At 42.5% G+C, this 27,893-nt stretch overlaps 1 protein-coding gene across 2 annotated transcripts in view; it reads left to right on the top strand.

Moving 5' to 3' along the window:
• The window catches only part of med13a (mediator complex subunit 13a), a 145,301-nt gene that overhangs the window by 17,554 nt on the left and 99,854 nt on the right, over positions 1-27,893 (top strand). For both annotated transcript variants that reach the window (XM_074671898.1, XM_074671897.1), the window contains exons 2-3: positions 489-723; positions 23,050-23,218. In XM_074671898.1, coding sequence (XP_074527999.1) covers positions 489-723; positions 23,050-23,218 — 404 coding nt within the window. The remainder of the gene's footprint in view (positions 1-488; positions 724-23,049; positions 23,219-27,893) is intronic.

Here is a 27,893-nt window from a genome sequence, read left to right as displayed (position 1 = left end):
AGAGAAAGGAAAAGCACCCCCCCAGCACTCACCAATAATGAGGATTAAGGTGGTGAGACCACATTTACCAGCATTAGTTTTTCCCCTATTTGTGTTTCGAACATGTTGTTCATTCTGATATTGAAAGCACCTGAAGCCAAAGTCCACAGTCCTTTTGTTGAAGCAAAGTAATGTCCCAATTTTAAGGGCAATTTTTCTTTTGAAACAACACGCTGTGCTGCTTTATTTTCTTATCATCCTCTGTTTATCTTTTCATCTCTCAGTGCGCCATTTTTCTCCTTTTGGTCCCTCAGTTTTGACAGCCTGGGCGTCTCGTTGTCAGACGTGTTTGGAGGGTGAACTGCCCCACAGAAAGAGGATTAATTCCTTCTCTTTACTCTCTGCTCAGCACATGTTTACTCCGAGGTGCTGAGTGGATCCTGAAGCAGCGACTTTGCACACTGAAAGTCTCTCACCTCCTCCCTCTCCTCTCCTCTCCTCTCTTGCAGGCCGACTTGACGGGGATCAAATGGAAGAGGTTTGTGTGGCAGGGTCCCACCTCTGCACCCATCCTCTTCCCGGTGACAGAGGAGGACCCCATCCTATGCAGCTTCAGCCGCTGCCTGAAGGCCGACGTGCTCAGCGTGTGGCGGCGCAGCCAGCGGCAGGGCCGGAGGGAGCTGTGGCTGTTCTGGTGGGGGGACGACCCAAACTTCGCAGACCTCATCCACCATGAGCTCGCAGGTAGGAGCCTCTAAGAAAAACACTGAGCGTACGATTGAGAGGACAAATCCTTTAAGTTTCTGCTGCTTTTTCACATCACAGAGTTCATAGGTCAGGGTCAAGAGAGCTCGTGTTGCTTCACAGGTTCACCTCGGTGGACAGAGCAGTGCCCTCTGACTCTGAATCGATTCCAAAGGCCAGTTCAGGCCAAAGATCTGCATCCAGATCACTTAGAACTTGCTGCGTGCTTCAAGTCTCCACAGTGTTATGAAAGCAGCGAGTTCTCACCAATGGTGCCAGACAAGACTGGGCCGGTTTTTTGTCTCTGTAGTGGATTTAGCCTTCAGGGAAACACTACGAGTCTGGGTGTCTGTTTGACCAAAGGTAGCCTGAGCACAAATGCACATATAGATCAAAGAGGTTAGAGGTGCAGGAGAAAGCACACCTGAGCTTTATTTGTGCTTTATAACATGACAAAGAAAACTTATCAGAGAAAGAGTTCAGTTTGTCCAAAGATGGCTTATTTGACCTCTGAGGCTGTTTCCTGTTTCTGAAACAGGTTACAGAGATGAATTCTTCTTGAGGCTGAAACATTTCTTTGACATATGCAGTTAAATCAGTTATTTAAAAAAATGGTAGGAGTGCAGCATTTCCTGTTTGATTACTCAATTAACAGCCAGAATAATCAAAATATTACTTGATTACTAAAATAATCCACTACTGCAGGCTTACTCCTAGGGGTGGGAGAAAAAAAACAATGTATAGTAGTATCTGGATTTTTTGTTTAACAATTTTAAATTGTGTTTATTTGTAAACATTGACTGTGATCGGCCCATCCTGACATATGGAACTAATCTTATATACCTCCAGGAAGGTCTGACAGCCAGCCATTGTTGCTTTTTGCTCTGAGACCTAAAACTCAGGACACTTTATTGGTTGTTTTAGTTAAAACATAAAGATTTTATTGTTTCACAGGTATTGTTCAATGATTTTCTGTAAAATAAGGTTAGAAAATTGAAGGTAGATGCTGACAGTTATAAAAAATAAAAATAAAGATCGGTGGGTCAAGCTTTTTAAAGATCGGTGATAAGCCAGAAAATTGTGATCAGTGCATCCCTAGTTTTTTGATTTTTTGGTGTATTTGGAATGAAATTCGTTGTATGGCTTCCTGAGTATTGTCAGACAATGTATACAAATGAAGACAGTATAAAATGTATAACATATGGTATATGAAATGAATGCAAAAATCTATGAATACAAATACTATTGGCATAAATATTTACATGGGATATTGCACAAAAGTAGCAGCAAATGACCAAAATAGCTGCAGTGGGTTAAGTTAAAATTAAAATAAAATATTAGGGCGCAAATTTTTTTTATTTATTTAAAAAGTAACAGTCATTTACAAGGAAATATAGTAGTTATTGCTCATACTGAATAATCTGAAAAGGTAAAATTTCAAAAATAGTTTTTTTTTTTTCAAATTTAATTCCTTAATTTTAGACTTTGTTTATAAATTAGGGTGGAAAAATGTTGAGATGTCAGATCCCCTGAATAAATCCAAAAAAACTGACTTACATGTGATGTTCATTTTTTGGAAAAATATGGCTCCAGATATAGCCCGTAGACATCATCATCATCATTCACTTTTTTCACTTGGTTTGATGTTAAAAAAGCAAACAAAAATTGCAAAAATCAGAAATGTCAAAGAATTGCAGTTTTAATTGCATTGGCACCCCAAAAAAGAACCAAATCAGGAGAAAAGCATATCGTCCAAGCCCGACTTACTCCTCTTACTTTTGTTCTAAAAATTGCTGTTTTTTTTACCAGGTGAGAGTTTATTTCTAGCCCAAGAGGCTGGAATTGCTACAGGCTCATTGGCTGCTAAAACAGGTGATGTGCGTTAAGTTCAGCCACTTGTGAGGCGATAAGCTGAGATGCAGGGGATGAAACAAGCTGAGACACACCGCCTCACTCTGCTGCAGCTTCTCTCTTAACACTTAATTTCGGTCTGATGTTGGCTTCACGGTAAAGCAGAAGTCAAACGACATACATCTACTGACTGGTTCATCTTATAGTTTGTGTTTCAACTTATTTGAGTAAACTGAATGATTAAATAAAGAGTAAAAGTCGACTGCTCTTTTATTTCTCCGAGTTATAGCGACAGCAAAAAAAGAAATCCATGAAAATGAAACTCTGCTCCCCGCGTACCTGCGCCGCTTTTGTTGAATTCATTCAAGGTTATATATCTAAGAGAGTGATTGCTGTAAAAGATAGCTGGAAGTGTAGACGGCTCACAGCTTTTGTAAAAGCAGCGCTTGAACATCGATCACCCTGTCATGATACGTTATTGGTTGTACAATGAAAAATGATACAGATTTCAGTATTTGATTGTCAGGTAGGCACCGGGGAGAGAATCTGTAAGTGAGAGCCCGGGGAAGTGTTAAAATCTGTGTGATCTGATACCTCTCTAACGCCCCCTCTTACCCTCCTCTCACTGATAAGCTAGCCAGTCAGGATGGTTGTGCCAACACCTGCAGGGCGACTCCCTCCCTCTGGAGACTCTTGGCATCACGCTTGCTAATTATCACACGCCTGCATGAGGAAAGCTTTTTAATCGATCACATCTTTAAAAAAAAGATCCTCGCAGAGCAAGTAATGTGGAGTCTCACGTCGCCATTCCACGGTGGAGGAACAAGAAAAGGAAGAAGGAAACAGAGGTCGGTCCGATTATGACTTGAGTGAGAAACACAGCGTGCAGGAGCAGCCATGCAGAAATGAGGCAAATGCATCCACCCCCCGCTTTCTGCTCGCCCCTCTTCACTAAAAGTAACATTAGAGGTGGAGGGAAGATGGAAAAGGCCATCTTTATTCATGCTCTCTGCCATGTAGATTGAACTTTGGAGTTTGAGCCAAGCACAGCCCGTCTGTGACCCTCCTTCATTATGGGACATTGTGCCTGGAGTGGACTCAAAAATGGGAGCTGAAGGCTACGGTGGGCTGCTCATTCAGGCCTAACGGGTCCTGGTAATTACCTGAAGCGTCTGGCCCCGGCCCTCTAATGGAGTGTGCTACATTTCAAGTAGAGGGGGGCTCGTATAGAGAATCTATATTTGGAAAGTGCTGGAGTCAGTGCTGTTTTCTTACACTGGCTTTAGGGGGATTAAACGTAATGTGTTTAGTGTTTCAGGAGATAGAAATTACATAATTGAATATTGACGGAAAAATCTGTGCTGCATCCTTTTCTTCCAGGTGTTTTGAAGCAGGATAAATCATGTTTGCAGGATTCTTTCAGCTTCCACATTTCTTGAATATCCGCTTCCACGGGGCTTTCGTTCCCCCTGAGATTCCCTCTCGACTCGGACCTTCACAGAGACATGCACCCTGAGCACCTGATGAGACGTCTCACATTTCTGCTCCCCATGTTCCTCAAGTGTTTTTGCACCTTGACTGAACTTTGTCTTGGTGTGAATGTTTCCCAGATGGGCGGTGTAATCCGTGTTTCCTGTTTTTGGAGGCTGCTGCTCCTTTCTCCCTTGTGGAATACGTCTTCCTCCACCTCCTCCTCCTTCGTCTTGAGCTTTCCCCCCTCCTGTAGCTGCTGTGGGGCTCTGCTGGTGAAATGAAGCAGAGCAGCCTCTCTAGATGGATCTGAAGCCGGCCAGAGGGCTTCTTTCTCTACAGTCTGCAGCTGCTGGTCGTTGTGTTCAGCGCGGTGTGTCCTGAGACCTGATAACACAGCTGAGATGGGGATGCAGGAATTTTTAGTGTTCTGCGTCCAGATGGATTTACCTGAGTATATGAACCTGTTTGTATCACTGGGGAGGGGATGCTTCTGTCTTCTCTCAGAGCCCCTGAAGGTATAAAGCTACCAGAATACTCTACACTTGGAGATCTATTTGTCATTCTTTACACATCCATCTGTGCTGCTTTTTCTGCAAGCAGCTGAGTGCAACATCAACAACATCTTCCAGGAGAGAACATGTACCCTTTTATTCCTGCATTAAAACACTGCCGCACCTCCCCCCACTGTACACCGCCTGTCTGCTCCACCAGGTTGAGTGTGTCTCCTCTGAACACCTTTGCCTCTCGATGATGTGGTACAAAGTGTTCCAGACGTCTCTAGAGCCTGGGATTGTGAGATATTTGAACGTACACAATACAGATTTTAGAGGGGATGAACAGATCACTGTGTGCAGCAGAGGACTTAACAATTCGTCTTCTGAGTCGATTTGTCACAGCATGACTATGCAAAGATATTTAAAATGCTGCTCACATAAATAATTAACTTTGTGAAAAATATGCAGCATAATTGTTGCTTTGAGGCTGGTGCTGTCCTGCCACTTGACGGTGCAGAGACTATGTAAGTGGAGCTCATTCTGCAGGACAAGCATCTATAAAGTCTGTATTCATAGTTAATAGACAGGAAACGATTTGACTGCAAGAGTTTTGCAGGAGGGGGAAACATCTTTGAATGGTATTTTATTCTAATCATCAAAGCTCAGTTTCTTTGCAGCTGTGTAGCTCTTTCTATTACCATCAGTTTTCACCATTTAGTGTTGACAATCCTGTAGCTTCTGGTGCAGCGGTTAGGCTCAGTCAACTTTAGTCCTCTCATATAAGGATGCATCAAACCAATCCTTGTATCAGGTATTCTGCTGCGTTCCATTCCCATCAGAACTGGGAAGTGGGGAGTGGGAATGACGTCATCTCCAAGTTAAAAGCGCTCCAGTTGCCAAGTCGGAAAAACTTGCCATAACAGCAATATTTCTGTATATAAACATTGAATAATACTACATATACGGCTTATTTATTGCGACAAAAACTAGTCAGAAATTCTAAAATAAACTGAAAATAACAAGAACTTAATTGCTGTTTACACTGGGGGCAGCCATCTTTGATTGTAAACTTGGGGGTGATGACTTCCCAGTAGGAAATTCCGGCTTAAGGGGCGGTTCCAGTTGAAATTTTCCACTCATAAATTTTGACTCCTGAGTACAAATGGAACGCACCATTTGCCCAATATAAACTGAAAAAGCTAGACCAGATATCTGTGGTAGTGGACCATCGCATTGGGCAGATCTATTCAACCCTAGTTGGAAAAACTTTGAGTTGCCTAAACAACATTCTCCATCTCACCATCAATGTCTGTCTGCTGGGGTTGGTAGATAGCTCCCGCCTCATTTCTCTGGCTGGTTTTTTGAAAAAGGGACCAAGTCGACCGTGACAAGACACTCACCCAATAAGTAAAGCCCCCGTTTCCACCAAATGGTTCAGTTTGGTTAGTCTTGGCACGACACATGTTTTACGGCGTTTCCACTGACTTATCCCGGGACGGACCCTCAAATAACCGAGACGAGCCGTCCCACTTTTTGGGACCCTTCATTAGCAGTGCCAGACTAAACTGATCCAATCTCAGAAGGTGGAGCTATAACACTACAGATCGTTGATTGGTCGAAAGAATTGTTACTTCTTACTATTGTGACTTCTTTGAAACAAAGCTTGATTGCACTTTGTATCAAAGAGCCTCATGTCAATCACAAAGAGGACAAAATGCTGGATGTCTTCCATCTTTGCTCTTTGTTGCGTTTTTCTACTTCGTTGGACTTATTTGGGGGGTACACAGTGTCGCTGCTTTGGCATCACACTATTATGTTACTGATGCGGCTGTCGGCATTTAGCTTCCCGTACCAAACCGTACTGATCTAAACCGGACTGCTAGGTTGAAACCGGGCTAAAGTATATTTAATGCAGCCTCACTTGCAAAAACACAAAACAAACTGTCTTTCAATGTTCAAGGAAATATTACTCCACACTAACACCTGTGTGCTCTGTCATCTGTCAACTCACACTGGCTGCTGCAGACATCAGTCAGTCTCTACAACAGTAGGCCCCATACATCCCTCCTGGCCCCTTTATTATTGTTGTCAGATTTATAGGAGCCCCTTTCTTGGGAGAAGCCAAGGCACTGTCTGAAATGGCGCGTCCGTGTATTAAAAAATCACAGCGCCTCATGGAAAGCTCCCACTGTCAATGAAGACCATCTGCTCACCCAGTTGTTGAGCCCGGCTGTATTGAGTAGCAATAATCACCTTTACATCTAAAAGAAGACAAACAACACCTCTCAGAGGGTAAAACTCATCCTCTTCTTCCAAAGCTGAAGACTCCAGCTGCTTTTCTCTTACCTTGGTATTTGTGAGAAGTGGTGGAATATAAGATTTAAGGATTTTCTTGGTCCTGAGCACCGGGATCAAAGATCACTGCTCTAACAGAGTGTTTGCGTGTGTAGCTGAAGAACCAGGCTGATGATTGACAGGCTGTTGCATCCCGTGGACTCTCCTGGGTGCTCTGCCTGAGGAGGTGAGAATCGACAAATATCAGCTAGCATGGCAGGGCAGACCCCAGCAGGTCTGACCCAACCTGTGCACTCAACTGGAATGTCACAACTGTTGTCGCCTTTTAACCGCCACACTCTTTCATTTTGGTCCACTAGTTCGATGGATTTCTTTTGACTTTGGTCCTTGCCCGTCTTGGGAAACTTAAAAAGCTCTCTTTTTTTATTTGCAGCCTCTTTTTGGTCTTTAGTTCAGTGTTGGCGGTAAACATGAAAATCCACTCCTCGCCTTTCATTTCGGCAAGCTGAAATGGCACTTGCTCACTCCCTCACCACCCCCTTCCACCCTCATTAGATTAGCGGCCTGTGAAAGTCTTTTAATTTTGAGCAAGTGCCATTTCTGTATACCCGTGTGCCAGTAATCCCTCCCCTCCAAGGAGATGAGGGTAGAAGGAGTGAGCTGGAGAGACGAGAGTAGTGAAGGGCGGAAAACTTGAGGGATCTTTTAATGCCTGACACTTAATCACCATTGAAGGAATGTAAGGCTAACCACCAAGCCCTTTCTCTACGCTGTTGGACAACTTGCCTTGCTCATGCTAACACAACGAGGAATCCAATTCTAATCATCCCTTGGCCATGCACAGAAATTACTCCCAACAAGTGAATGGCATGGCTGAATTAACCCCCCTCTCCTCCTCCCAGTGGTGGAGTGTAGGGATGTATTCTTATGCTAATGCCTTGCTCTCTTCTTCATCCTCCTGGCCTAGAAGCGCAGGGAATCTTGTGACCAGGAACAAAGATAAACGCTTGCCTGGTCGCCCCCTCGCAGACACACTGATCTGAAATTAGGAATGCATGTCTGTCTGGATGTGAGGGTCAAGTTATAGTTATGGCTATATTCCTGGTCCCTCTTCCTGCTCTCAGTGCTGCACTTCCCCACTTTGACAATGCCCCACAGGGGTTTCCTCTGCTGGCACTCTGGCACCAGGTTTCTCTCTGGGGGTTTTCCTGTTCCCTTGGCTGCATGTGGCTCTGGAGTGGTGTGTGTTTTAGCAAAGATCTCATTTGATAAGTGTGTCTAACCTTGGTGTAACTTTCTTAAGGGATTCCTAGCCTTGGGTCCCTCTTCAGCACTGACAAGCTTTTGGCTGTGGTTCACCTCGAAAGGTCTGGACATTTGTCTTGATATTTTTGTACTTCTTAGTCAGAGTCTGGTCTTCTAGTGCTTTCAACTTGAGTCTTTGAGGAATTAAAACCCCTTAAAACCCATGGACTCCTCGCATTTTCTCGCCGATTTCCTGAATACACCTGCCTTTGACACATGAATCTCACAGCAGGAGATTATCTCTGATGGGTGACCTCTTCTTTCTAAGGAAGGGTTTCCAAGTAAAACTAAGTGGTGGTGACTTAAAGCCTCCTGGCAGCGGCTTCCGTTCACCCACACACACTGCAAAAAGTCATAACTAAGCCCATGTTTTTCTCTTAACTTATCTCACGTGGATGCTTTTCAGTAGCCCTATTATTGGCTATCATTGCCTCAGTCGATTGCACTTCTCAAAATAAGTGATTCATTCAGATTTAATGAAATGTAATGAGTCTATCTTTAGTGGCTCGTACTCTCTAAATTGTAGAACTAAAGGTTGTTTTGCAAATATCTCATAAATATGAGAAACAAATGTTGGTGTGAGCTTTCCTCTTCAGGTGAAGGTTGAAGGGGACAGACGCTCGTCTGCTGTCCAGTACAGGTTATCAGCCGTCTATCTCTGCTCTGGTCCCTAGAGCTCACACAGATCCCCTCCTCTGTGATCCCACAGTCTCTTGAGAACCCGAGAGAGGGATGGATGTTTGTGAGGAGGGAAAAAAGAGGATTGCATTTAAATTGTCTATCTCCTCCACCAGTCGATGATGAACACACTGTTTGGGATCCATCCAGAGACTGAAGGAAGAAAAGCTCAATTTAGCAGCATGTGTGAGCTCATGAGCTGTCTCTCCACAATAGGAGTTTGGGTTGTTGTTGGTATGCGGTTTCATCTTGGAGCTTTGCTGAGCTCATAAGATTTCTTTTGTTCTTGTTTGACCACTCTCCTCTGTGGCGGTATGAATAAAAGGTGAAGAAAAAACAACCCTACATTGCACCTCAGGGCAGAATATCCCGCTCCAAAGGGCATATTTCAGTAGTCTGCAAGGGCTGAGAGATTCTCTGCTCAGGTCAGATGGTATTTTTTTCCTGTCTGCTGTGAAAATCTCCCAAATTATTGAACTGCCCTTGTGTGAGTGAGAGTTGCTGTTTGAAGAACTACCAGCAGAATGTATACCAGTATATGTGTATAGACAGATAATATCTACAGTGTCTAAATATTTAAACCAACGACATCATCTACAGATCCGATCGGTAGCTGTTTTCAGAAACAGAAGTTGTTGGTTTTTTTAAGTTATTTTCTGGGCTGTAGGGGGTGATGATGGCAGAGGACAGTGGATAGAGCAGAAATAAGGGCAAGAGTGGGAAACAGGCCAGAGGCTGGATTTGAACCTAGGCTACCCTCACCGGGGTGAACCTCATGCAGTGCGACCTACCCCTAGGCCATCTGCGCTCCCAACCCAAAAAGTTAGATCAGATATCAGTGACAAGTCCTTTGGACAGATCCACCTCAGGAGTTCCAGTGCTTCCTCTCCTCACTCATGTTGGGCTGTTAGACCTCAAACCTGGTGACTCCTGGCCCAGCTCTGATCACCATGTCTGTTCGTTGTCGTAGAAAAGTTAGATAGGATTTGGTGTCGAAACACACTGTTAACTTCATTTTGGAAGTCAACCAACTCTACTTAACCTGATCTCTGTGTATATTGGTGCCATGTTGCTCCGGCATTTGGCACAATAAAAAGCTAGGATATCGGATGTACAGGGCTTTGACCAGCTGGATCTTACGTATGCAACTGGAGCTCAACAATACAAAGCCAGTGCAAGTTCACACATTGACTACAATTGAGACACTGTTAACATGACGTCTCATCTGGTAATGCAAAAACGCAGTTAAAAAAAACTGTGTTTACATGGAAACGCTGAGGGACTGAAAACGCTGTTGTAAGAATGCCTGATCTGTAGGTGGCGCTATAACTGTCTTGTCCAGAAGCAGCTTTTGGTAGATCTCCACTGAAGTAGAGTTGAGCCGATCGTCTGGTGTATTGGTGAATACTAAGTGCAGAAGTGGAGCAACAGATGCTCATTTTGTATAAAGACAGTCAGCAGATACAACAGATTGAGAAGCACAAGCACAACATGGTAGCCCACGACGATTGTAACAACGGTACTGTTGTATGCGCTTGCGCGTAGCAGAGCATGACGTCAGCGTTTTCTACTGAAAATGCTGGCTTACTGTTTACACGGCAACGGTGTTGGCAGCATTTTGGAAAAATTTCCACTATGGAGGCCGTCTTCAAAAGTTTGCATTTTCGGTTGGCCGAAACGCTGTTTCCGTGTAAACGCGAGGCAGAAACGCAGCAGTTTCACCCTAAAACATTTGTTGTGTCAAAGGCCCTTAAAGCCTATCAAATCCAGTGCCGTGATTTTACCGTTAGGGTCTGAAAACATCTACTGTTCAAAAGATGATCCTGACATCACCTGGCTCTTTAATTTTTGCCTTTTCATTGATATAACACAGATCACTTACAGACATCAGCTGCTGATCTCATTTCCCTCCTAGCATCTCAAAAGCATTAAATCTCTGCGTCTTTTTTTATGTGTTGAGTCAAAACTCTGCATTTAGCGCAGTATTTGAGCTTCTTCAGATTGAAGTAGCATTATCTGTCAGTACACATTTTTGGCCCAGGCTGTGCTCAACTTGTTCAGACAGGGTGTTCACGGACATGTGGTAGCAGTAGTAAGTGTTGTTTTTAACTTAAAACTGATCAAATATCAGTGTTGCAAAAGTTGAAGCTAATGAGACGAGTCCAAGCTTTTCTTCTCAGACTGAAAGGCTTTCAATCACAGGTTTTAAAGCCAAGTATGTAGATAGTGCAGTGTGTCGAGCAGCGCTTCAGGGCTTCTGTCTGAGGCATTAAGTTGAGTGGATCATGAGTGAGTCTGCATTGAATAGAAACAGATCTGTTTCCTGCTTTCCTTAAAGTCACATGACCGCTCTTTCAAGTTCAGTAGAGGAACAGTTTCTGAGTCTTGAATAACACTCCCACACAAACATGATGCTGAGCGTCAGATTTTAAAGTCTGATAGATTTTTCTGACGTGTTTCCTTCTTTTCTAACAACTCTGAGGTGTCTCTTTGGGGTGTAGCACGATGAAGGTAGACGTGAGATCCAGTTTCTTTCGTTTATTGAGTTTCCAGCCGTGAATTGAAAACACTAGTTGTGCTGAATTCAATAACCCATATTTATTTGCTCCGTGGTACCACATTGTCGTCACTCACTCTAATTCTCCGCTGCTCTTTCTCATCAAGCTTCAGCCTGTCAGCACCTTTCTGTCGTTTGCCACTTGTCTGCATTAAGAGCCTCGCTTTGGATTTGAAGTTTTACTCTTGATGACTAAACACAGTTTGACGTTAGGAAAGTGTAGCAGCCTGTTTGTTTATTGCAGAGTCACATTTCGACATCCTTTAAATGCTTGTCAGACTGTGCACTTGCAATCCCTTTCTTACAGTTTGTAACAATGTTCTCGCTGTCTGACACTGTGAGAGGAGCTGTGACGCTCCGCGGTGAATGTGATGCACAGATTCAGTCCTGCAATGATGTAAGGCCGGTTGTAAGCTCTGTAGCCCAGCAGATGCCCCAGGCAAGGATTCAGAAAGGAGAAATGCCACTCACTCTTTAGAAAGTCCCAAATGTTATTGACTTTGACAGCCTGTGAAAGTCAAAACTGAATCTTGAAATCCTCACTCTCGGGCTGTAAATATGCACGGAGATGGTCCAGCAGCTTTAGAGAAAACAGTGAGTCTGGACCATGGAAACCTGCTTTTCAAACTAAGAACAGATCATTTTAATATAATCTGTTTTGCTACAAAAGCTGTTTTTATTTTTGGGCACTCATCACTTAACAAGGGATACACTCATTGTTTTTTGAGGGAGTAATCCAGGGATTGCATTTGATGTCATTCTCAGAAAAATGACAGCTACAGTCACATTATGACAACATTTTTAGGATCCTCTCAAGAAAGTCATACACAACCTCTGAGCCAGAGCAAGATGACACCTCCCTGAACACCCCAATTAGTCCTGCTAGCAACTAGGGATGGAAATTTACAGTAATTCCTGTAGTCTATTACTCTTGATATCCAATAGAACACATGCTATTCTCGCGGTTCAATTCTATTACGATTTTTGGGGATCCGATTCGATTTAAAATTCCAATTCTTCAATATTGACAATTTTTAGTTTGCTTTTTTAACAGCAGACCATGTGAAAAAGTTAAATGATGGTAATGTCTACAGACAGTATCAGGAGCCATATTTTCCCATAAAATGCCCATCATGTGAGTCAGAGAGAAACATTTCACCCTCTGCTGGAGAAAAGCAGTAAGTTTCTCCAACCCAGTTTACAAAGACTGAAACGAAGAATTTGAAAAAGAAAAATCGTTTTATTTTATTTTATTTTTTTACAAAGAATCCCGATTTTGATATTGTCAAACAAAAAAATCCTGATTCATCGATTTTCAATTTTTTTTTTATCTTAACCATCAACAAAAATAGGGTCTGTTGGACAGGGACTTCCTGGACTATAATTAAAGATTTTAAGTATATCTGTTTCACTCGCGTGGATGTTGTTCTTCGTGGCGGTGGCTTGTACTCCAGCTTGACAAACGCTATCAGCTCTCTGAAGCCTTTACCTTCCACAAAACTTAATGGGAGCATATCTCCAGTTACCATTTTGGTTATTAGCAGGCTAACACAGCTAGCAGTTGATGTGACGTGAGACTGCCTGATTTTTTTCTCCTCTGTTTTCTCCTTGTGCTTTTAGCTCATGTGATCAAGCATCATACTAGCTATACTGTCGCATGCAAGTTTAACGCCACATATCCTGCACTGCAGATCAACTTCATGGTTTTTGTCGAATTACTTCCAGACATCACTTTCTTGACTGGCGTGTGGTTTGTTGCAGGTTTAGCAGACAGTTCTGCATTTGTTATGCTTTCGCTTTCGGTGTAAAAACATGTCCCTAGAAGGTTGCCCTAGCTGCCATAAAACATTTTTTTTTGCTGAAATCTAGCTGGGTGTGCTGAAGCCGTGGCCAGAGGAGTCATACGTTTGTATCCCGTTAGTTAGATTACTAACTAGTGTAGGCAAAGGGTAGGCAAAAACAAAAAGCTGGGTCACACATGTAACGCTGAATATGTTCAAATAGGGATGGAGGTACCAACTGAATTCAGTCAAAAGTACCAAGTACTGATTCATGTAAAATTGATAGGTACCATTTCTAGGTACCTAAATGCATCTTAATGACTGTGCGGGAGCGGAAGAGTGGGTGATTTTCTATGCTGAACATGAACACATATTGAGGTTTTGTTATTAAACAAATTGATATTTTTTACTACATAAACACAAAAAAAGTAATGAAAATTGGTACCGTTGAGTACAGATAGCAATTACCAGGCATCATTTCAAATGTGAAAGGTACCCATCCCTATTTTTAAGTTGTGTCGTGCTGGCACAGGTGCGCGAATAAAAGAAAATATTACTCAAATAATGAGGTCAATGGTGAGTATTTGAGTACTTGATTACTCGTACCCATCCCTACTAGTGATGCAAAGCTAATGCTTTGAAAATCTTCCCAGCTGAAAAAGTTAAGCTTGGTGTTGCAGATTCATTCAAATGCACAATTCTGTACTGATTTTGAGATGTAATAATGCAAAAAAAGCTCAAGGAAACAATGAAAGGAGAGGAAATGTAGTATGTGGTTACAAAAGCTTGAGCCAGAAAATGAGATTAGATTATTATAATAATAACAGCAATTTCATCCTGTTTTTTTTGTTGTTGTTAGGTTTCCAGAGGACTCTTTTAATTGCTGTTAACTTTTCAGCTTTTTATTGTCCTTATAAAAGTTTACATTTGGGCCTCTGAAAATGTTCTCCGCTCTCAACTTGTTAAGAAGTTGTTGGTCCCAGGGGCCGGCGCTTTAAATTATTAGCATCTCTTCCTGCAATTAGCCAGTGATACACGAGATTAACTCTGGTTTGGGATTTGTGTTGCTTTCTTTTTTTTCCCTTCTTTGTTGGTTCCAAAGTTCAGTGAGCAACGCAGGGAATGATGAATAGATAAACCCAGACCAGCTCTTAAGAGCAGAATGTAGGGGAGGCCAATGGCTTTTGTGCTTGGGGATCAATTTTCCTGGGCTAATCTCCTGCCTGTGAACCACCCTCCACTTTCCCTCCTGCTCCAGCTCCCTCTCTGGCTCCTTCTGTGATGGATCTCCATTGACTGGCACGGCGCAGAAATTCGGCCATGCATGCAGTCGCGGCCCATGGGTGCAGTCTCCCTTCTCTTTTCTCTCAATCTCTCCCTCTTTCCCTCTCTCTTCTCGAGAAATATTCATTAATTAGTAATGGAGATTTTACAGAGCAACACAGGTTCTCTCTCCCTCTTTTCCTCTCCCTCCTTCTCTTGTGCCGATAAGGACAAAAAGGAAGAGGAAGGGGAGGAGAGGAGAAAACCTTCTGGCCAGGCTTGGTAGAATCCCCCTGAGCACAGTCGATCACAAGGCATTAATCTTGCTGTTTAATGACCGACTGCTGCTCTAATTGCTTATACACAGATGAGCAACTGGAGGAGGAGGTGGGGGGAGACGCAAGTGGGCCTCAAAAAATATCTCCCAGTTTTTACTTTGCTCTAAAACTTTCTCCTGCGGTTATTATCGCAGCAGACACGCTATGCACACATGTTGGGGATAAGCAGAAAACTGACGATGCATGTTTTCATTATGAAATAGGAAAGGTGTCCGCGTGAAAGCTGTTTCCTCCTGATCGCCGTAGATCTGAGTGTTCGTACTGCTGTGCACCCTGCTTAAGAGCTCTTATAAAGGTCAGCTCATCTGGGCCCCGCTGCACAGGAGGCAGAGACATGAAAGTGTCCCAGCCATCAGCTGAGCTCATAAATCTTTTGTCTAAATGAGGCCACTCATCTTTCGCCCTGTGCGCTGACCACAGCACACAGCTCCCCACCCTCATGTCACATGTGTGCGCACTCACAGGTCTGTCACCGAGATGGGATTTTGGGTCACAGATGGAAGGGATAATGAGGTATCCTAAGTGGTTTAAAAACGTTCAATAATATCATCTTTTGCACTTAATGCTGCATCTACCAGTGCTCAAGGTAAAGACTGATTTGGGCCTGCAAAGTGCACATTTACTGCAGACAGTTAATGTGAGTGTTTGCTTTATGTGCAGCTGTTAAGATAACTCGATCTACAGTAAATTTAGCTGAGCTTTTATGCTAATGAATAGTCTCGACTGAGAACACTGAGCATCGGCTCTCGCTTTTTGTAAGAATTCAGTCCTCTCCTCTGATATGTCTGTAACTTAAGATAAAGTCAGATCGTTCAATCATTTGGCTCATTCTTGGCTTTTTGAAAAATCAGCATCAGCTAATATCTGCTCTCATGAGGTCATTAAAAAACAAACAAACAAAAAAGTCTGCAGACACTGCAGGCAGCCTATTCTCTATGGCTGATAAACAAAGCTTTGTCCATTTTGTGATTCTTCTCTAAACGACCTTGATCATCTTTTTTCTCAACAGTGTTTCTACCATCCGAAATGACAGCAAAGCAAATTTCAATCAATCAATCAATCAATCTTACACTTACACTTTCCAAAAACATTAACAGGTTTAGATCCATTAATGTTAACCTTTTTTTTTTAACAGAAACCCAACACCAAGACAAGATAAGGAGTCTTATCTCATCTTAACCTACCATAAGTACAGGACTTTGCAGCATCTAGCAAGTTACAATGGCAAGGAAAAACTTCCCTTTAACAGGCAGAAACCTCAGACAGAACCAGACTCATGCTAGACAGGAACACACAGTGGTAGCTTTTTCAATTGGACTGGCGCGATCAAAACCATGAATTAGCCGGCGAAGCAGGTCTGGCGTTGCCACTGCCAACTGATCAGAGCAGAGCCGACTGTGGGCGAGGCTTTACCTTTCTTGGCATGTCTTCACCAGCTCAGTTTACAATGCTAAAGATGGGTGGCTAACTTATGCTAAAATCTATTGACAGAGCCGAACCGTTTCGACCAGCAGCGTTCAGTCATTCGCCAGTATGGGCACAGACTAACCAGAGTTGTTCAGCTGACATCTCCTACTGTGGTAAACAAAGTCATTACCTGTTCAACAGAAACTCAGCTGTCTCGGCGTCAGTCTTCAGTCCCAAATCCCTCTGCAGCTTTTTCCACCAGTCGTACATTTCTCCAATATTCAGCCTCTGTTGGCACCTGTATCGCTCACAATTCTTCCTTGCGTTGGTCTTTTCCTTGAAACTTTTTCGTTTTCTTCCCTTCCCTGTCTAGGGTAACAGTAACAACTTCCTGGTTTCAGTCTTCTCTGGCTCCATGACGCTTCGGTAGCTGAGCAGCTAGCTGACGTGAGAGGGGTAGTGGGGAAGGACAAGGTGGGACCATGGGCAGTACGGTGCGGAGCGAGGGAGATGTATTGGATGGACTAACGCACAAATCCAAAATGAGGGAAACAGCGGTTCAGATTGGTCAATTATTAAGCCGTTTTACAGCTGATGTACTTAATGGATTTTTTCCGTTCTTTTTGGTTTTTATATTGCCTAGATCGGACCATCTGACCATAACAGCCTCAAAACAGTGTTAATAATAATTACCTAGCTTCAAATCGTAGACCATAGCTTTAAGACACTGGACAAAGCATTAATTTTTCCTGCAGCAGTGGAGGTAACTCCTTTTAATGACAATATAATTCAGTACTATGGCATTAATCAAGTATTATACTGCATCATTCATATATAATTGTTTTGTTTCATTTTGTTGCTCACAACACCTTTTAATGTCCTTCTCTTGAACAATGCAATACTTAAAGAGGGGTATTATGCTAACCTATTCCTTAAACATTGAGTAACAATACTGTTACTGTTCAGACTGAATGTGCACATGTAAACCATAGTATATCCATATATTATAGGAATCCCTGAATCTGACCAATCAGAGCAAATGGGCTTTGTGTTGCAGTGAGCCTTAAAGAGACAGCAGCTAAATCAGAACATTTTAGACAGAGGTTGAAAAAAGTATTTTTCTAAAACACCAGTTTGAGAAAAATAGAGATCATTTGAGCTGTGAAGCATGTAAAGCCACTACAGGGGAACCAGAGGGACAGAATAAAGAGTAAAAAAAAAACCCACAATACTCCCTCTTTAAACCACAATTTACTCTTTTTCTTTTGAGTTTTATTTTTTTTGCAGTCTCTGCATACATGAAGCACCTGACTGCACTAGCACCCACATGATGACCTTTGCTCCTCTTGTTGAGGAATTGACCGTCATTTGCTTCAGTCTTTCGAGTCTTGAGAAGGGAGGAGTTGTTTTCCTTCAGAAGCTGCCTGAAGGGAATTATTTCTCCATCCAGTTTAGTTTTCTAGTATTTAATTGTTTATCTCTTCGAGGAATCAGTCAGGGGACACTGTCTCTTTGTTTTTTCTCTTCTGTACCCACTGTTTGTTTCTCTTTTGTGAGAAAGGCCCACTGTTAGTCACACCCCACTAAAGAGAAAAGAGAGATGATTTGAGTTATCACTAAATAGCTGCTCTCCTCTTCTCTCATTGGACTACTTGACATTGTTTTGGTTTCACAGTCATGTACTCCTCGTCAAGTATTTTCTGTTTACTAATATGTCCAGCTCCATGGTAACAGTGACACTGCTTTCTGTGGGAAACAGGGCTGCTTAATGAGAACCAAAGCCTGGTTCTGTGTCAACCCTGCTCTGAATGTTTGCTTTTATTCCCTGAATTCAGTTTTTCTTAGAAGTAGCTGCGATACGATTTAGTGCGACGGAGCGTCAAAGCTCTGGCTTGTGACTGCAGCGTGTTTGTCTCTGTGCGTCTGGAGCAAAGATTGCTGCAGCAGGACTTGCACGATGAACATGAGGTCGTTAGGAACACTTGATGTAAACCAGACGCCTGTTTTCGAGTTGCTTGGCGCTGGAGGGAGAGACAGAGGAGGAGCAGGCGACAGGGAGGTGGAGGAAGAGGAACAGGGCAGATGTAGTGTTGGCAGAGGGGAGCAGATGGGATTGCTATGGCGGCTGATGTGAAAGTAGGTGTTGGAAGATTTTGGCCAGTGTTGCAGGAGAGCGTTCACCTCTGGATGATCCAAGAAGGATTGCAGGAATGCAAGCTTGGTTGGTGCCTCTCTCTGCAGATTTGAGCTCTCCTCATTTCCCCTTCATCTTTGCCGAATTATCAGCCGCTCTCATCTGTCTGTTCAGCATTTAAATTTGGCCAGAGTTCTATTTTGCTTTCTCTCCTCCTCAGCTGGCCGGCTTTGCTTTTCACGATGACTTTTTGCCCTCTTGCCTGCCGTGGTCCTTGGGATCCTGGGACCAGCTGCTCCATCACTCAAAGCAGACTTGTTGATCTCATGCACCACATCCACAGTTTCTGGAAAGTTATTCTGCTGTTGATTTATTTTTGTCCTGCAGTCGCTGTTAATTTTTGATAGGAAATTGCACTTTTCCTGCCTGCTTTCCTGCCTTTGCCCTGCTTTTTCTTGTGTTCCTGATCTTATCCCGAACATTTGTGTGCACCTTTTGAATGAAGTTATTTCTCCTAAAATCACAGAGCACGTAGCCTTTTTATTTGGCTGCTAGCCTGGGGTTTTTCCCCTATGGTTAGATGTTGTTGAACTTACTGCTGCGTGCAATGTTATTGGGATATCTCATTTCCTTTTGAATTAAAATTGATACTCTTTTGCATTTTTCCAGCAGATAAAATTGCTAATTGCATTCAAGCTGTCTTTGCTTGAGCTCAGGGAAGCATTAAAGCTCTCAGCGGCTCCTTAAACAAGCTCTTCAGACCTGCCAGGTTGGCACAGTGCCCATGTTATCTCTCATTTAAAGAAGGAAATCAATGTAATTTCTTATTTTGATAGCTTTTGAAATCATCCGAATTTAAAATCCAGCACAACAGCGAGCTGTGGTGTCACTTAATAATTCAATAAATTTTGATTAAGTTGCTTCTGAGCTGGCTCCTGCCTCCCAGCTGCATGCCAAACTGACATGAAGGGTGGGTCACCGCCAGTATTTATTCCGTCTGTGCTGAGGCAGAGACGGCACACTCAGGGAGATGTTTGCTGGAGACTTGACTGAAAGGAGCTTAAGTGCTGTAAGATGTGAGCAGTGGCTGTTAATGAGATTAGACCAGCATTCAGGCCAGCGCCGAATGTGATTCAGAAAGCAACTCTGATATGGATGTAACCGTGAGTTTATCCATCCTGAACAGCTTGATAGAGGACAGACGCTCTGTTCGGCCTGCCATATGAACCAAATAATTACAGTTCTGTGAGCCATAAACAGACTTATTACAGTCTAAGTCTTTGCAGGTGTGGAACTGAAACTCATAAGTGCAGCCTGAGAGTGCTGGCAGTGTTTCAGTAGCTTTCTCGTGGCTAAACCGAGCTGCTGTAGAGATCCCAGTCTGCAAACAATGCAAAAGTGAAGCCAGAGAAGACCACCCCAAACCTCCCCTGTGTTTGAAAGCACCGCGTTTTCCCAGAAAACTGAAACATTACTGAGAATGACATGAATATTGATCAGAGTGGTAAAAGATTTGAAGTTTAAATTAATCACAGGGTCACCAGTGTTTCCTAAATCCTCACATATGGTGGCCCTGAAACCTGGGGGTTGCAAAAACACCAAGTTTAAAACAGGAACATGAAAGCTGTGGGGGTTACTGGGAAGAGCCCTCATGGGAATCTGGTTACCAAACCTGCGAGAGCCATAGTACACATACTTTAATGATGCATCACCATGATCAACTATTTGGCTGTTTTTATTTAACATATTGTGTTTTTTTGATCATGGTCCTTTGAGGAAGCTTCAAACATGCTTTCACTACCAGATGCAAACAGTTCAGCACTCTCTTCTCCACAGCAAACTGTTAGCCTTGTTTTCTCCTCCACTGAAAACAAAACCAGGGTGTTAATGAGCTGAAACTTTGTGTACCTAAACGCTTTGAATCCCTGATGCTAGAACTCGACGTGCAGAGGAGCAGAAAGCACCTGAAATCTCCACGGTCTGAAAACAGACAGCTGCAGGTTTCTACTTAACCTCTCTCTCAGTCTCGGCCAAACTGCTGTTTGCATTTGCATCACCTCTGTGTCGTCTCTGTGTGATAGATTTAAGGTGTCATAATGGACAAAGCGGACTCGTTAGCATTCCAGGAAATGTGCACTGTCACAGTGTTCAGGATTCTTTACCAGTGTTTCCAAGAGCAGCATTGGTGACCTTTACTTTACTAGAAACTGTCTTAAGATCCTGAGTTACCCATGTGTTTGATTACAACAGCTCACATCACTGTAATAGAAAGTTTGTCGAACTAGAACTGCGAGGTGTTTTTAATAATGTCCTGAATTTATTTAACCTACCATGTGCCCATGGAAGTAGCTGATGTTTATCTGTTGCGTTGCACTGATTAAACACTGGCAAGCTATTTCTTCTAACTCCCAATTCAGAGGAGAAGAAGACAGAAGAAGTAGGACATTCTCTGTTGTTAGGGTCAAATGAAGAAATCATGTGTGAAACTAGGCCTGTCACGATAACACATTTTGCTAGACGCTAATTTTCCAAAATATTATTGCTGATAAACGATATTATTGTCAATATTATTTTGATTTTTTTTTTTTTTTCATTTTTTCATTGATGTAATTATAATAATTGGGATAACAAAGTGAGTACACCGTATCAAATGCAAGAAACTTTAATTTCTTAAGAGTATTTAACTGTAATTAAAAGGTCAGGATCTTTTAAATAAAATGAATTAAAGAAAAAATATAATAAATTTAACAAACAAGAAAAAGGAAAAAATACAATGAAAATGACATGGACTCTCTTTTAGAAAAAAATACATGTCAATGAAAATAATTAATACTAATCAAAAACAATAAAACACAGACCCTGTCTCTAAAGAAAAAACAAAACTTAACATCCCAAACATTTGGCGCTTTTTTTTCTATTTACTTTGCAGACTAAAAGCCTCAGTAAGAGCGGATTGTCAAAGAACAAGGCTCCGCTGCACCTCCCCTTCTTCTTCTTCGTCGCCACTCTTTTTAAACAAATGCGACATATCAGCTTGTTGGTGTTCATGAGCTCACACTTTGTTCATTCTGATAAAAAACAAAATATTCCCACACTGGGACTGTGGCAGGCGGCTTAAGAACCATATCTTTTGTGCCATCACTCATATTAACGTGTGTTTCCTCCTTACCCCTCAGGACGCTCGCTTCAGCTCTCTCCATGTGTACGCACGAGCAGCCCTGTCGCAAAAGATGCCAAAGATCGCATTTTTGACAGATGCTCACTCCGCTATTAATCCGCTAAATCCGCTATAGAACCTCTGCACCCCGATGTTAGGAAAGATAGACGTAGTGAGCCATCTTCTCATTCAGCCTCTTTGGTCGAAAGAGAGGAGAAAAACAAACATGCATGCACATGTCAGTTTATCGAGGCTGGCAAACTTACCAAGGACGTTTTTATTTATCGTTTGGTTAATCGATTTATTGATTATCGTGACAGGCCTACATGAAACAGATCAACCAAGAATGAAAAGATCAAAATCCTGCACACCTCTCAAGTTTTACCTAAAAGAGTTGTTCAGCTGTCAGCAGAGCGTCTGCAGCCAACCTGTTGGTTTCAGATCATGTCACCGTTGATTAATCAGATGTTAGATTTTAGTCATCAGACGCCTGGGGACAGAGGAGCAAGAGGAAGTTGTTGACAGCTCAGCGAGCAGCCCCCTCACTGCCCAAAGCAGAGGAACGTTAGAGAACAAATTTAATGCAAATGTTAATTTTAAATCAACCAATCAATCAGACTTTATTCCTCATGTGCCTTCTGTACAACACAACATTCTCTAAAATAACAGAAAAGATAAAGTAAATATACAATAAAACCCCAAACCTTGCGATCCAAACACACTGTAAAAAAAGGCATTGATAAAAACAGTAGACTTCAGGTCACTTTGTTTAGAAAGTAAGGGACTGTTTGCCTCAGTTGAAAATGTTGGGAACAAGAATTCACAGAACCAGACATATCCTAGAAATAAGCTAGCAGCAGCTCAGCTACCAGCCCCTCCATGATCTCTTTGTGCCAGCTACAAACTGTTTGAGGAACATAAATGTAAAAGGACTTTATCTTCATGTTTAAAGTGGTCATATCACCTCATTAAGTGGTTTTATAAAGAAGGTTATGCGAGTGAAGACACTTTTCTTAAAATCCATCTGAATGACTAATGACTGTTAATCACAGACAATAAAGTGAGAGAATTTAAGAACAGCTTTTTTTGGTTGACTCTGGGTCCTTTTTTGATACAATCACCAACTTTAAAGAGGAGCATCTTTTTGGCTTTATCCCCCCTCTTGTACCACTCTAGTAGCTTTACATGATTTACAGCTCAAACAAAATCCCTCTTTTTCTTTCACTGGTGTTTTAGAAAACCCTTATTTAAGCCTGTGTCTGAAACACTTTAATTTAGCTGATGTATCTTTAAAGCTCCCAGCTCCACAAACCCCCTTCTCTCTGATTGGCCAGCCCTCTGGAGGCCTGTCAGGTGCAGTGGTATAGCAGACCTCGGTCCAAAATGTCATGAACTACTTAAGAGATCCTTCAGTGATGACCTCATCATTTCAGCAAGATTGCACGTGTAGTATGAACATCCTGCCTTGTTACTTTATATCTGTGTATTAAATATGGAAAAGCGTTATACCCCCTCTTTGAAGAGGTTGTATCGACTCTGAACACCTGTCATCTCATCTCACCTGTTCATGCTTTTTGTCCTGCTTTCTTCCAGCTGAGGATGACGGTCTGTGGGAGAACGGCCTTTCCTACGAATGCCGCACGCTTCTATTCAAAGCCATCCACAACCTGCTGGAGCGCTGCCTCATGAACCGCAGCTTCGTCCGCATCGGCAAGTGGTTCGTCAAACCGTACGAGAAGGATGAGAAGCCCATCAACAAGAGGTACGGTGGCATCATCTCCTCACCTTGTTTGGCTGACTTTCTTTATCACGTTGACTCTCCTTCTGTGGCAGAGCTCTGCACATGTACCTGCACTGTGGATCTGTTTTTTTTATGGCTTTTTATTCCCTACTGCTGCCCTTTTTAGACATGTTATGTAGCTTGTTGTTGGGCTGTTATGTGGTCTGGAGCAGCTCATGTTGAGCATCGCTCCAACAGACACAGGGTTCACAGCTTTTATGTGTAGTTCAGTGTGTAAGCTATATAACCAACACTTGCAGGGTGAAGAGTTCTGTTCGCTCTGGGCAACTCTTGATTCATATACATGTGTTCATGTGGCTGCTGTGGATCGGGGCAGATATTAAATAACATCCTTTTTTTACTACAGCTTTACTGCTCATGTTTTATTTTCTGCTCAGACAGATTTAGTGTATTCTGATGCAGGATCCAATATGTGTCCATCACAGTCATAAATAGCTAATAGCTACCGGTTTATTTTAAGGTTTATATCACACCTCAAAGCAAGTCAAGCTCTGCTTTACAAGAATAGACGAACTCTCTCTGTAGGATATAGATCATACAGAATGAGCATTATGGGAAATATTAGCTTTGAATTGAAACATGTTGGTTGAAAAAAAATCAAAGCAAGGGGCTAACAATCTGTCTCATATCTCAGCTGTATGATGACCTCAGGCAGGATGCTCCTGAGCTGAAGAGCTGTTGTAGAGGATGCTCTCTCCTCGGCCTTTTCCTTCCTGGATCAGGGTGTGGCACTTTACACTGACCTTTCAAATGGTGCTAAACTTTAAAATAACCTTAAGTACTGAGCACTCAGTAGTAGGAATGGGTACCTTTCACGTTTGAAATGATTCGGTACTGATACCCGATACCTGGCAATTGGTACTGGTACTCAACGGTACCACTTTTCGGTACTTTTTTTTGTGTTATGTGGTAAAAAGTATTAATTTGTTTAATAATGAAATATTAATTTTTTTCAATTTAACATATTTGTTTCTCAAAATATAACCTTGCAATGCTGTGTTCATGTCCAGCATGGAAAATCGCCTACTCTTCCACTCCCTCACAGTCACAAAGATGCATTTAGGTACCTAAACATGGTACCTTTTGGTTTTAAGTGAATCGGTACCCGGTACTTTTGCCATAATTCGGTCGGTACCTTTAAAAGTACCTAATTCAGTACCCATCCCTACCTAGTAGCTTATATATTATCAGTCAAGTTTAAACTACATTCCCTTTTTTGATGTGTGTCTCTTTAGGCTTATGTGAAGGTTACATGTATGTTTAGGTTGTTTTGATGTCAGGTGTTTTGGTCTTTTTGTGAAGCACTGAAAATGATTTTGCAGCTGAAGTAAAATAACAGATGCTCATATAAGCATTGAGGCAGTATGATCAACAAGAGTATGGTGATATACAAAAAGAATCAGAAAATGATGATGACATTTTTTACAGATGGACTAGCGGAAACTATAACTCAAAATCCAAACAGAACTTGAAGAATCTGAAGTTGTGGCAAATGTGAACCCTTCAGTAGTAAAAGACTAGTAAAAGGCTATTGCTAGAATCAGTTAATTGCTAATAACATCAGTTTTTGACAATCTTGTGAACTCTGTTAATGAGGGATGCAGTGAATTGTTGACATATTGAAAGAGAAATAGAGGATTAAAGTTGTTGCCAATGATTTTAATAATCTCTCTTGCCGTGTGTGGACAGAATTGTTTTTTGGCGCTGAGTTGCTGTCGAGTGAAACATCTTCAATCTCACTATCTCTGCTGAGTGTGGTGTATGCACAAGGTTGTCGAAGCGTTGTGTGATGGCTGATGTAACAACATCATGTCTTAAAATTTCAAGAGCTGAAAAGAGCTGCCTGTTTTGTCTCTTTTCAACGTTTCATGTAGAAGCATGACAGTAATGGGCGAATGTTTTCAGTTGAGAGGACATGCTGAACGCCAACAAAGTAGTGGAGCAAGTTTTTTTTTTTTTATTATCGTTTTCATTTTGCCTTTATTCAGAGAGGACATGACAGTCAGTTGAGCAGGAAATGGGGTGAGCGGAGTGACATGTAGAAAGAGGCTGACCATGTGAGGGATAGTCTTATGAGGGAGCTTGACCTCGCTGCTAGGCTAAACCTGTGTTTGTAGAATTTAGATGATTTGAGTTAAAAAGACTTCTTCTGAATTTACATGCTGATAAGTAAACATGAGCTATTGATTAGTTGCAAGTACTTTTTATTGGGTATATGATATCAGGTAAAAATCACCTGGCGTTAGGGATGGTGTTACTAATTTTAGCGATAGTGTTCCAGGGTTAAGAGTGATACAGCCTGAGCTTAACGCTAATTAGCCTTTGGGCTACAGTGTCCACCACCAATACAAAATTAATCACAGAAATCGTTTTTAAAAGAGAAAAACATGGAACTGAATCAGCTGGCATGGTGTTGTTATAGAGACCTGGATGTGCTGTAAATCAATCTTGCCTTGCTCAACCTGATTGGGAAGCTAAGAAGTAGCATTTTGAAACAACCTGTAACCAGTAATATTGGAGCTGATAATCTCATAAATCAGGCAGACTTTTTCAAGATCACTTTCAAACTCCTCACAGCCTCTTTAATTTAGTGACGAATTATTGTAGTAACCAGTGACTGGTTAACTATCTAACTAAGCTTTAGCTTCAGCTCCAGCTCCTTTGTTTACAGGAAACATCCCTCAGGTGAGCCGCTGTCCTGTAGTGTAGTAAAGTGGTTGTGCAGAAGTACAGCGTCATCCATGTTTCCTCTTTTACTCGTTGGCAGTGATCTGAGCGCTGTGAGCCAAGCTGCTGCTAACTTTAGCCCACTAGCCGAGTAGAATCCGTCAGCTGGTTAAATTAAATGGTTTAAAACCGTCTTGATCTGGGAGGTAACTGTGGTGTAAGTAAGAAAGCAGCTGATTAGACATGTTGTAATGTCTCTGATAGGAGCTGAAAACTTTGAGCACGATGTCTCGTTTTATAACCACAGCTCGTTTCGGATGTCTGGCGCGGTCTCAGTCCTGATCCTGCAGATGAGTTCAGCTCGTCCCTGCATTGTGCACGGCGGTACAGTCGTGATGCGAGTGTTTCAGAGAGGACTGAACGAGGTGTCAGAGTACCAGCACAGTGTGTCTTCTCCCTCTCCTCTTTCTCTCTGTGTTTGTGTTGAGCTGAGACATCCTCCACCTCCTCTCTGCTATCTGCTGAGCTGGATTTGTTGCTCTGTGTCTGGGTTTATTGATAAGAGATGGAGACGCGGGTACAGGGGAGAAAATGACCACAGCAGTTTGTTAGCCAGTCCTGTCTCAACATTTAAACCACGGCTGTTGTTTGAAGATATTTGTTCAGGTGTTTGAAACGATCACTGCAGCGTGAAGTGTGAAAGATTGTACACTATCATTTGTATCAACAGCGGACAGAATCCGTTCTCTAATTCATCTGATAGCAGAAACTCCCAGCTGTACTCCCTCCCTCCCCCTCTCTGTGCGTGTGTGTATGTTATTGTTTTTCTGTTGTTTTGCTATTGTTGCCAGATTTCCTGATCAGCCGACCACGTGTGTGCTCAGACACGTGCCTGTTTGTGGAGGCTACTCTCTGTTTTTCTCTCCGTGACAGAAATGACCAGAAGAGTACAACCTGCTCTCAGCTCGTCTTCACCTCCCCTGCAGTTTACAGCAGTTTGTAGCGCCTCTCATCTCTGAGGAGAAAGCATGATTGATTTTTACTTCACCGTCAGAATAAAAGACTACAAAAGAAACTAAATAATACAGACTAATCTCCTCTGAGCTATATTTAGGGCTTGTTTTTTGCTGTGTTGCTTCTTTGCTCAGTGTGCTGATCACAGAGGGCCCCAGTCGAGGGAGGAAAAAAAAGAAAACAATGGTCTTTTCCTCTGCACTGGAATTCACAGGCCACCCTCTGTCTGTGTGTCTGGCTCTCCTCCCTCACTCTGCTCCTGCTCCCGCTCCCCTTCCCTCCACCCCCCTCTGCTGTCACGGAGCAGACTGGGCAGGTTATAAATAGTGGTGCAACCACCCTGAATCTTAGTTGTCGTCAAGGATGTTTTTGCCTCTCCCTTTGCTGCGTCCCGCCGTGCTCCGGCCTCACTGGGATTTTTCGGACAAACAAAGCGCCACTAAACTGTGACGGAAATTTACCAGCCCTCCTTTTTTCTTTCTTTCTTCCTTCCTTTTTTTCTGATGTTGCCTCTAAGACTAGACCAGCTGGTCTGACTGTGAAGGTTTTCCTGAGCTCTTACTTGCATTGTGGTTTTTATGATCTTTACATGGCGTCAAGTTATGTTGGTTTGAGATGTAAAGTAAACAGCGAAGGTCTCTCCGTCCTGACACAAAGAAATGCTCAGTGTTGTGCTGCTCATACAGCTAGCGTGAACCCGTCCACCTAAAGGGAGACTTTGTCCTCATGGGGGAAGTGACAGAGACTTTAATGTCAGCATTTCAATCTCACATAATTCCAAGTGACTTTCCCTTTCCGCAGGGACCAGAAAGTTCCAGATGATTCCCACACAGTGTCCAGTCAAAACTGCACTTTTCTCCATCTCTGTCTTATGTTTATAAGATTTTTGAACCTTACTTCCATGACATCTTACTACCTTACCCTTTTATCCCTGTTTACCATTTCCAAATGATTT

The sequence above is a fragment of the Halichoeres trimaculatus genome, unplaced genomic scaffold (genome assembly GCF_033239565.1).
Source record: "Halichoeres trimaculatus isolate MK-OKI-2021-1 unplaced genomic scaffold, fHalTri1.1 fHalTri1_scaffold_6, whole genome shotgun sequence".
Lineage (NCBI taxonomy): Eukaryota > Metazoa > Chordata > Actinopteri > Labriformes > Labridae > Halichoeres > Halichoeres trimaculatus.
The sequence above is the reverse complement of the archived record's forward strand: the minus strand, read 5'-3'. Positions and strand labels throughout refer to the sequence as shown.